The sequence below is a fragment of the Lygodium microphyllum genome, chromosome 4, assembly GCF_053477565.2.
Source record: "Lygodium microphyllum isolate KBCC chromosome 4, Lygodium_microphyllum_v1.1.10, whole genome shotgun sequence".
NCBI classification, from domain to species: domain Eukaryota; kingdom Viridiplantae; phylum Streptophyta; class Polypodiopsida; order Schizaeales; family Lygodiaceae; genus Lygodium; species Lygodium microphyllum.
The window spans coordinates 103359160-103370900 of record NC_141138.1 but is presented as its reverse complement, the minus strand read 5'-3'; the positions used below and the strand labels follow the sequence as shown (position 1 = coordinate 103370900).

The window sequence follows — 11741 nt, the reverse complement described above, 5'->3', positions numbered from 1 at the left end:
CTCACCTTAGCCTGTAGTTAGGAACCACAACTAAATTGGTGCCAAGAGATTTACTTGGCACCTTAGTTGTCTCTAGGGCAAGCACGTGCTTTTAAGATGCCTAGGCCTCTTGCACAGAAGCCTTAGGCTATTGATTGGCTTCCACATCATTTTCATTAAGAGAAACCTCGAACTTTCTTTAATCAGGGACTGTTTTTCTTGGGGCAATCTTGAACAAAATGGCCCAACTCCCTGCACAAATAACAAGTATCTAGGAAAGGGAATAACTTGACATCCACACATAGTTTAAGACCATTAACATCATAAAGCTCCAACATTCTGGCAGATCCTTTCTTCTATCCCACAAAATACAAGCCCCCTTATTAGCACACAAAGTGCCATATATGTTCTTGGGAAAATAGATGACTTTACCACGAGTTTAGTGGAAAGCTCTCCTTCAAGCCAATCACAGAGGTACGTGAAAAGAAACCCAAATAGGGTATTCCTAGTGCATCTAGTTGGCCACCATTGTTTTCTACTAATGATACTAGTGTGTTCGAGTTTCCATGTCATTTGCCTTCTACACCTTGGAGGTCCCATAAAGATGCGAGTCCCAATGCCCATCCGTGTCAGGAGTATGGACGAACTCAGGTAACCACTTCTAGTGCATGCCCCTTTGACATGCAACAGGCATGCAAGGAGATTCCAAATGCACACAAGTAATCTTCTCGCTCACCTTTGAGATTTCAATGCACACAAGTAATCTACTCAGGTTTTGCACCCACTTACCATTGTTGCCTCTCAACTTTCTTTAAAAATTGAAATAGGATGCCAAACCCCCCCACCCCAATCGAGTGACACTTTTCCATAAAAGATGCACCCGTTTTTACCCATTAAAAGTAACGATACAAATTCTTATGCGTTTTACACGAGCGAAACAATCGAGTCATGTACAATTTTGCACTTGCGAAACAATGGTACGAATGGCTCAAGCAAAGCCCTTCATTGGGTGAGTTATGTACAGACAGGTAGCGTTACAAACATACGGGTTTGGACCTACCTCTCCGACACAAAAGGCCATCTGCACTATAACGTCCCTGATGAGAGTGTCCCATTCACTGTAACGCAACCTCGTCACTGTCAGACGCCTCTTGCATGTAAACAGAGGTGCCATCCAGGTCCTGGAACTGCTCACGCTGTTTCTGTGGTCCTCCTATCACCTGCTTCCTGTTCAATAAAGCTCTCAAACTGTGGCCAGAGTCGCATGCAATGGGGAAACAGATCGTACAAATTATCACTGCCGATTTTCATCAGGGAGACAACTTGACCCAATGTTAAAGCCAGTTTCTAGAGCTAGAAAAACCTCAGATCCCCAAGTGTATCCCATTGCTCTGCGAACCTCCCTTTAGCCCTTGCTGCCGTTGTGAGGCAGCAGCATCGCTTCAGCAGTTACACTCCAGGCCACAGGACCCATCTCGCCTGGGGGAGATTTTCCACTCAGACTAAGGTATAGCCACACTCTAGGCCACAGGACCCATGTCTTTCCGGGGAGATTTTACACTCTCTTGAGACTCAAAGCAGGAAGTCACTTAATACTAAAGGATAGCCACACCCTAGGCCCCTATCCTTCGGGAGATTTTCCACACTCTTGCGACTAAATTATAGCCACACCCTAGGGCACACAGCCCCTCTCTCCTTGGGAGGTTATTGCTACAAGAGGAGAGTGGTTTTGCCGTCTTTGATTTATCACATGACACTCAGAGATAGACTCTACAACCTCAGAGGAGCAAGAATGATCATAGAGAGTAACAGAGGAAGGGCTTGCTGAATGGAGGATACGCGACTTATAGGAGGGAGTTACAGAGGAAGTGATTGCTGAATGGATGATACGTGACTTATATAGTAGGGAGTTTTAGCTTTCACAGCGGAGGATGGCAGACTGAGGTGACATGATTTTGTATCAGTCAGAGTTCACAAGTTTTGTACCAGTCAATTCACGGGCTGCAATAAGAATACTCTTTTCAGGGTTCCATTACCACATTGGAAATGCGTTTGTAAAATTAAAATATTCGTCAGGCCTTTTGAGAACAATGGTTCCAGAAGAAAATCACTGAGGCACTTCTGAAACAAATGAAAATTTCTGTCTACCAATGGTAAGTTTCTATGGCTTTTCTTGCACATTAGCAGCTTGTACCCTTCAATTTTGAACAATGAAAGTGCTCACATTGGCAAACCTTGATAAGTTGGGAAAGTTATATATGGCATCTTGAAACTCAAATATTCCTTCATAGCGTTTGGGATGCCCGTATGGTATACCACAGGGGGTTTTCTGAATCCCATCCAACCCCAAATACCATCTTTGGATAGACAAATCGGCTGCTTATCGAAAAGGTTGCAACCCCACAATGGTTGCACCATAGTCCAATATATGAGAATGAGGTGATGATACCTCCTGTATCCGCTAGCTTGTTGAGATTAAATACAGGCAAATGCTTGGATGAATTCAACTGTATGCCATGATGTGGTCTGGTAAAAGACTTGCACCATCAAATTGAGCCCAACCTGCAATGCAATAACTAGCATAAAAGCTCGTTGAACAGGAGCCATTGATATTTCATGTGCACCCTTTCACAATGTAGTAGTTACGGTTCAGTTATCTTCAATGTCCACAATGAGACGCAAAGTAAAAGTGAGGTGAGTGAAGACTAGGCTAATGACACTTGATCTAGTCAGAAGACATACCTACAACAGCAAAGTAAACCTCTTTGGGGAGGGGCATCTTTGTTTTGCTTTTGCTTTATCTGGGTGGAGAAATTAACCTGCTATTCCACAGGGATGTTTTTTTTCTTTTTTTGGGTGCAAGAATTAATCTGCTACAGCACAAACGTACCACAAATCATGGTGGCTTCTTTCAAGGGTAGCCTTCATTCTCATGCAAGGTAGTCTCCATCACTAAACGAGTGCATTTTGTATTACTCTCTCCACTCCCACACCTTATTGGATTCTAACTGTCACAATTGAAGGACAAGAATGTGTGGTTATGGTGCCTGAAATGTCAAGCCAGTACATGTACATGAGCTCTCTTCATTATTCAGAAAACTGTTCTTGTGAACTTCAGCAATTGCCTTGTTATGAGAGAAAACAATGGTCTCCCTGTTCAAGGGAAACAAAACCTTCTACATGATAAATGAGATGTGGGTTACACCCCTGCATTACAATTGGAAAACTGCAGAGATAGCTGGCTCTGGACAAATAAAATTTGGCCCTACTGAGCATGTGAAGAGGAAAATTCAGTAAAAGGTGGGATACCGGTCCCCCTGTTCTTTGAAAGCCAGGAATAGTGAGTCCCACAGCTTGTGGGACAATCTACTACTACTGTTTGGCATGCCCTGTTTTTCGCTTATGTCGACTGAAATCTGACACAAAGCGGAAAGTTCGGCCACATCCTGGTACTGGGCATTTGTATGGCCTTTCACCAGTATGAACACGGTAGTGCTCCGTGCAGGCCCATTTCCACTTGAAAGTCATTTTGCAACCATTCCAAGGGCACTTGAGAGGCCTGTCATCCAAGTGCACCCGACGATGTTGCAGCAGGTACTTGTGAGAGCCGAACCGCTTCCCACAGCCCTCAAAAGTGCACGTGTTGCGCTTATGCATGCTGAGCTCCTGCTTTGTTGTGAAGCTCATCGTACAGCCCTCAACATCACAAACAAAATCTCCCCCCTCATCACTTATATCCCTTGCACCCGTTTTCTTTGCTTTTCGTTGTGAACTTTTTTCCTTTTTCTTTGGAGTCCTCATTGTTATAAAAGCAGGCCCATCACTTTCCAACTCATCATCCTCATCAACTTTAACCAGTTTTCCAGCATTTCTGGTCCTCAGCCTTGTACTGGGACCTTCAGAGCCACCTGTCAAAAAATATGATATCAAACAATGGGACTACGCATATTGAAAAGAACAGAACCACAAGGTTATACATGGAAGTAACACAGTACCTGTATAAAAGGTTGGAAATTCAGGAACTGGCCTCTTCTGCTCATATTCGAAATCTTCGTCCTGTTTAAAATCATCGTCGCTGCTCTCCATCATCTCTAGCGGGGGATTTGACAGTGTGTTGCACACCTTACTCCACCCATTTTGTTTCCTTCGTTTTCTTGTGGATTTGCCTCCAGAACAATCAATAACAGGTGGTGACTCATGTACAGCACCCACTAATTTCCACTGAGCTGAATCACTAGAAGCATCACTTTCCCCATTTCCCACATGCTCTGAAAACTTACTCATTTGAAAATTCACAATTGCATCTTCTACATTCAGTTTATTCTCTCTAGAATCTGTACATATGTTAAGAGGCGGATGCTCACAATAAAAATCATTAGGTTCTAGGCTTTGAAATGACTGTTGACCAGAACTCAAGTAACCACAACTGTTGTCGATTTCTTCTTCCTTCAATAGAAGGGCTTCATTCATGTGATCAAGGCAGTCTGCATTTGAGATTACCTCCTTCCCAATGTGGTCTTCTTTCAACCTCTTATTTGAAACGTCATCTTTTCCAGAATGTTTTCTCTTTGATCTCATAACGTGCTCTGAATCATGCAAACCAAATGGTTGAAGGGCCTCTGTAAAATCCTCTGCTGTATTACAATCTGCAAATTCAGATGCAGTAATATCATTCAAGCTGAGACCTTGGTCTGCATCTGCATCTTCTCCTGAAGATGACAGTTTTTCATCAATAACTGAACAGTCCCTTTTTCTAATTTTCCCCAGGTAGCAAGTGCTATCTTGAGCTTCAATCCCAGTAACTGAATCTTTGTTTCCTTCTGCAGTACTATCCAATGGTATTGTTGCATGAGCAACAGCTAAAGGCACCTTAGCATCAAAATCATGCCACATTTCAGCATCCAACCCACAGTTATCGACAGGACTTTCGGCCAGATTGTTTGTGCCTTCAACCTTTGGAAGATCAGAACCAGGGGAAGCATTTGAATGCATAAGGTTAAACTCTTTCCCACTATCTTCAAGATCCTGATAAACAGGGACTGAACTCCAAAGACAAGAACATGATGATAGCCCCTGAATGTTGGACTCGAAACATATATCAGACACATGGGGAACAAGTTCTCTTCTCTTTTTCTTAAGGGATTCCTCCCTGAAAGAATCCAAACATGCTCCAGGTCCTCCTGCATTCTTACTTGTACTCAACACTTTCCGTTTCCTGCTGTTTCCTTCAGTCATAAGACCAGATTTTATTTCCATCTTCTTAGCATCACTATGCAATCCAAGCTCATTTCCCCTGTCACCTTCATCTGTACTGTCAAAAGTTGTTGCAATGATTTCTTTATCCTTGCCAGACATACCAGCATATGATTGTTCTGGACAATGTTTTTCTTCTGGACAGGGCTCTTCCTTCTGAAAGCTTGCCTGCTTGCAAGGATGCACATGGAAAGTTCTGACAGGATTCACTGATGTAGAAAGTTGAAGAGAAGAAACAGGAAACAAAGGTCGAAAAGATGCTTGCAGCTTGCAAGTGCCTCCCAAGACTGGATGAACTTGGTTGTTCATCCAAACTCTGCCACACCACCGACCAGCAACTGAGATCTTTTTTTGCTTTACAAGTTTACCTGCAAAAGCGTGTTGACTGCCATGTTTCGATCCATTTGCAACATGTTGGCACTGTGGCTTCAATGCATGACCATCTGTAACTTTGTCTAACTGCAACTTAAGTAAACTTTTGTACAATCCTTGTGAATGATCTGACCAGAATCTATCTCTACTCTTGGGGCTATGACGCACACTCATACCAAGATAGACAACCCAGTCCTTCTTACTGTTCTGTCCATCCTCTATAGAAGTCATAGCCCTGCTAATAATATTTTCTTCATTCTGACTTACTCTCTTGTAAGGGACAGACCTCCATACATGCCTAGCACTTAAATCTTCATCAAATCCTTGAGCATGTTCTTCCATGTGAAGGATGCCTGTAAGCAATTAAAAGGAAAAGATATAACAGATGCATACAGCAAATTCATGAGTACTCCCACAAACATTGTAGACTTACAAATGTCAAAGAGGACTCACTGTTTGTTAAAGTGTTTCAAAACAGCATCCCTGCCATACCATCAGCTTCTTTAATAACAGGATTAATGATAAGCATATCTTCTCTTTAACAATATGCTTATGCTATACAAAAAGCCCAGGGGCCGCACAAGCTTTGCTTTATGAAACCCATGTTCTATAGTTCTCCAGCGGATAAAAGGAATAGTCACCAAGGTCTGGCATATCCATAAATGTGGTAAACTGTGACAGAATTCATCTATTGACAAAACTGTGTTGTGCAATGCACTGGGACACAGTTTTACCCTACAGCATCCAAAGTACCTCTGACAATATGATAGCTTACACCATGTTATGCACATCTTCAACATAACAGCTACCATTTAAGGATCGCTGCAAGAACACTAAAAAAAACTGCAGACATCCAAAGACTAGCCTTCAAGGAAAGCATAATCCCTTTCTTGCCATGTCGTTTACAAAACCCCAATCCTAATCCAACTCAAACTGTGTGAGTTCTAATGCTTTTGAACCAAATCTACCAAACAGTCAAACTTGCTTCCCAAATTTCTATGCAGGAATGTAGAATGCAACTGGCTGGACAGCCTTCTCAATGTACACAGCTGGCTAAACAATGCCAAAGCAAATGGGATCCAACTCACTAGCAGCCAGCAAATATGAACTCACATACTCTTACATTCTCTCCAATTTAAGAAACACACATGATAAACAGAACTTAATATATTTCTTTCTTGGGGGAAAAACCAATGTATTCCAACTTGATTGTGCTCTCATGATTGCAAAAAGAAAAGAAAAAGTATATGCATAGCCTTGCTATCAAGACCTTTTTTCTACATCTGTGTCAATTGCTGCCAAGGAGAGAGAACCTTTTTCTGAATGACTCTGCTGAGGGCAGATTGCTGTGTACTTTGAACTCTGTGTGTCAGAAGCCACTATTGAGGCGCTATACGGTTCTTGCACTCTTGGTTCAGCATCATCATCAACCATTGTTAGTTTGGTGACAACATCACTGTCCTATGCAGAGGATTGAAAAGTAAACGATGCACACAATATCGATTTGTCTATGTTATGGATGTGTATTTGCTGTAAATAAGCCATGAAATTGGCCATAAACATGTTGCATCCTGTCTGTAACGTGTATACATGCATAGTTTTTTTTATCTTGCACAAGCACATATACCTACCCAGCAGTGTCACAAAAATCACAAGACATACACGCATAGCCTAGTACAACTAAGAAAGATCAGGAGTTTCAATTAAAAGGCAGAGGTTTGGCATCTCTTGCTCCAGCACTTGTTACTGTGGCAAATATCTGCAACAAGACAGTTTGGATTGGTGGGTGGGAACATAAGGTTTCATAGTTAGTCAGCCAAGGAACAACTCAAAGTAAGTTCTAGGGCCTACTTCGAGCTGCCAGGCAAGTTTCTTTTTCCCCCCATGACATGTAAACTTCTAGAATGTGTGCTTATTAATTGTTTCCCACTACCTAGCATTGTTAATTCAAGAACGACACATACATCTCACTCCAGCACATCGAAGAAATCAACAGTTCTGTACATAACATGCTTCTTTGAATTCTACCTTCTAGCATCCAAGGATGTAGAACAACTATACAACACCACACATTGCATAACTCACCAGAATGGCAGATGATCACCATGCATGAGCCACCTAATGGTTCGAGAAGTTGTCGTGCTTCCAATGCATGCTCAAGGCATAAAAAGTGGGGTCTTGAAACTATATCAGGAGGCAAAGACTTAACAGATTCCTCCACACCCTTATGCAAGCAATCCACATCACTGCTTAAAGGCATCTCACAGTTTTCTGTGGCAGATACCTCAACTGTAGCTGGTATGCTGCTTTGCTTGTCATCTCTTATCAAATCCATACCCGCTGCAAATTCTGGCTGAGGTGATGTACACATAGTATCACCACTTTGATGGTTAAAAGTATCATGTAAAGAATTGAAAGAACTTTTACCCATCACTTCTTGAAAGTTGGTTGCAGCACCACTCAACATCTCATCCCCTTTTTCTGTTACAGGTGATTCAGCTGCAGATGGTAGGCCCAAGTTCAGTGCTTCACAAAGAATAGAGTTGTCTTTCTCATCAAAGTTGACCGGTGAAAAGACTGTACTCGTCTCCAGAACTTCTTGAGACATGCGTACATCACTAGTAAAGGGCCAACCACAGGTTTGTGTGGCAGGTAATTCACCTTCTGCAACTGGTAGGCTCAAATCAACAGCTTCACATTTGGAAATGCAGTTCTGCTCATTGGAATTATTGCAGTTAGAAAGATGTGCATTGGAATGTTCTTGAGCTTGAGAAGACCTAGATATGTCACAATTGAAAACCCCATCCCGATTTTCTGTAGTGGATAATTCAACTGCAACCGGTATGCTCAAGTTTACACTCTCACAATTAGAAGAACTGTTCTGTTCATCCAAAGAATAGCATTTTGGCACATACACACTAATACATTTTTCAGACTGAGAAGTTTCACAGATATTACCAACTCTCTGTACAGTGCTTTCTGTTCTAAATACCTCTATCTGTTCCTGATGCTCTGCTTTAATTGTATCAGAAATTTCTTGAGAAAGCAAAACTGTATCCAAACCTTCTCTGTGAATGTGTAACTTATCTTCGGGAAATATGTCAGGCAAACTCATTGACACTGAAACCGAAGGTTCAGACACCAGCTTGGAAGTTTTCTCACTGCATTGACCACAAAAACTCAATTCACAGCATGTTGGCTCATCTGACACATGAGTTTTGCTGCAAATGTCTGTTGACGAGCCAGCTAGAATATCCTCAGAAGGCAGGTCAAGCAATTTTCGCCCCTCTTCTATAGAGCCTTGGTTCAAATCTACTGGACCCACTGGTATAGAGAAATTAAGACTGTTAGAGGTTGGCCCGACCTGCAGCTGCTTGTCACCTACATTTTGACATGTCCGAACTTTGAGGGAATGCTGTCTCACGACATAGCTACCATCATCTTCTTGCAGCAAGACTTCTCGACAGACAAAGTTCTCAAGTTCATTAGTGAACATCTTTATCCTTGAATCAGTGAAAGGGTGCTCATCTTTTAACATAGAGGTGTATTCAAAGCTTACTTCAAAATGCCAGGGGGCATCAACTGTACAACCAACATCATCATCAGACCAAACAGATGAATTTGGACACAATTGCAGGTCAAAATGTTCATTAACATTGGCACTACTGCTCTCCTCACCATCAGCATCAGCATCATCATCATCTGTGTCAGAAACATCCAAATATGTTGCCGCCAGAAGCTCTAAGCTTGACATAGCATCATTTACAGCAGTTCCTGATGTGTCAGGCTTCCTTTGAATTTGAAATGCCTCTGGCACCATAGAGTCAAAAGCATTGATCTCCATACCTGTGACTCCGCAATCCTTCAAGGAACTAAGCTCCAGGTTACCTCCTGTAGCTACCTCTACATCACATGATATGACATCATTTGCAGCTGTCACCGGTGTGTCAGATCTCTTTTCAATTTGCAATGACTGGGGCACCGCAGAGATGCAAGCTTCACCCATTCTTCTAGTATCAACACAACCCTCCAAGGGATCAACCTTTAGGTTAGCTCCATCAGCTACCTCTAAGACATTTTGGCATGTGTCTGGGTTAGCTCCATCAGCTACATCTAAGACATCTTGGCATGAATCCTGTTGTGGAACTGGAACTACTGGTAGCCTTAGTGGATCCAATTTCTTAACCAGCTTGCCAGATAAATCCTCAACTTCAGCTGCATACAGAACTGGATGTGATTCAGAGTTCAAACTGGTTGATACATCGTTTACTCCTCCTTCAGACTCTTTTTTATTAGAGTCATGGACATAATTAGTTGCATCCAAATTTGCATTCACTCGACTGGATAATGCAAGCACACAAAGTTCCTCCCCTACCAAATGCATGGTGCTTTCTTTGGACTGTTCTCCACAGCCTGTATAAATAATTGAACAGTGAAGGTACCAAGAAAACTTTGTTATACAACAGCACCTCAACACTCAAGAATCTTGTTACAGAGTGCTTTCTTAAAGCCACATTAGAACATTTTGAGTGATAAATGAAAGCCAAATTTTCATGAATTTTCATGTGAAAATCGTTTCTATTCAATCTAAAAGACAACAAGGCCTAGAAACACACCTGAAATATACTCTGCAGTATATTCAACTTTAGAATAAGCAGAATAGTCCAAAGTGCTCTGATAGCCTACATTATCCAAGCAAATCTCAGAAGTCACTTCAGTACAGGCACTTTGACCAAAGCTTGGGGATTCTTTCTGAGCATCTTCCTTGGTTTGATTGTGATCCTCAGCTCCTTTATCAGTTACTTGTGGATTATCAGGAGTTTCACTGGCATGAGACTTTTCACATGTTTGTAGAACATCTAGTTCAGCATGTCCTGCTGATCCACGCTCATTCTGCCTGTCCAGGTCCATTTGTGAAGATGAATCGACTATGCGGCTCACTAATGTAGACACAGGATCCACTAAATCTTCACCTGCACAAACTCCCTCTTTCCCTGCATCCGGGAATGAACATTGAACATCATCTTTAGAAATGGTACAATCAACAGGATCTGGCAATGCAGCAGATCTTGAGCAAGGTTCAACAATAGCCATGCTTGGAAAACAAAGCAGGCCACATGCTGCACATGGAAGAGTGCCCCACTTCAATAGCACCTCTCTAGAAAAAGCTTCATTCTGACAATTAATTGGATCCTCAGGCTTTTCCAAGTCCGCAGTCTTGACATTCGTTGCAGACAAATTTTGCTCCTCTGATATAGCCGCTGACACAGGAGGGATTTCTTTCTGTTCAGACAACTTTGAGTCTAAAGAAGGTAAATCTGCATCATCTCCAAGCAGAATGCAGCACGAAACCCCCGTGTCCAACAAAAGGCCTAGGATCCTATTGTTATGAGCAACATCATTTACAAACACAGTCTTCACCAAATCTTCCCCTAGGCATCGTTTTTTATCCTTAAGGCGGGAGCTACGCGATTCATGTGCCAAGGCCAAAGGAATTCTGTGCAAAAGTAAAATTCAAGAATGTTAAGCCAAACTACAGCTTCCATCCATTCAACCAAATACTAAAAAATTGAAGTGAACTTGAGCTCATGCCACATGCAAACAACTCCAAAACTTTGAATCAACACAATCAAATTCTGACACTTCAAAATAACATGAGACAAGGAAAGTGTCCATGCTTCTTTAGCTTACAAGCATCACAGATACATACAACAAACTTGTTCCTTTTGTGAGACCAATCATCCGATGGAGTTACTGTACAAGGGGTGATGGTGTGACCAATGTCATAGAACACATATCATGAACATTGGGAAAACACAAACAGAGGGAAGAGTTTCAAGCCATTCAGATGGTCAAGAGGACCTGTATTCACTCCAACTGAAGAAGTATGGATGTCCAAGGAAGTGCCAAGGAATTTGCACCTGAGTTGACCCAACCATTGACACAGCAAGCACCAACTTTGTGGGTAATACTAAAGCAGAAATACCACGTCACCAGTGGCTACTCCTCAACAATGGCAATCGATAGAAGCAATTTTAGATCTTGTAAGGCACAGACATAGGGAGAGCAAAAATCCAGAGAAATGAACTTTGTTTCAAAGGCAACTTGCTTTTACAAGTGCTATGGAGCTGCCTTTC

The 11741-nt window shown here is 42.1% G+C and overlaps 1 protein-coding gene across 3 annotated transcripts in view; it reads right to left on the bottom strand.

Annotated features, from left to right (window-relative positions):
* Positions 1-1985: 1985 nt before the first annotated feature.
* LOC148037411 (uncharacterized) overlaps positions 1986-11741 on the bottom strand; it is a 99891-nt gene continuing 90135 nt past the window's right edge. Inside the window, exons 5-9 of one of the 3 annotated variants that reach the window (XR_015690646.1) lie at positions 10221-11101; positions 7690-10017; positions 3975-5957; positions 2722-3887; positions 1987-2541 (exon numbers count right to left, since the gene is read on the bottom strand). Coding sequence is in view for 2 of the 3 variants with exons in the window: in XM_087676328.1 (XP_087532454.1) it covers positions 3352-3887; positions 3975-5957; positions 7690-10017; positions 10221-11101 (5728 nt within the window). In the remaining variant the exon portion in view is untranslated. Of the gene's footprint in view, positions 3888-3974; positions 5958-7689; positions 10018-10220; positions 11102-11741 lie in introns of all 3 variants that reach the window. The other 2 variants (XM_087676328.1, XM_087676330.1) reach the window with 2 other exon arrangements.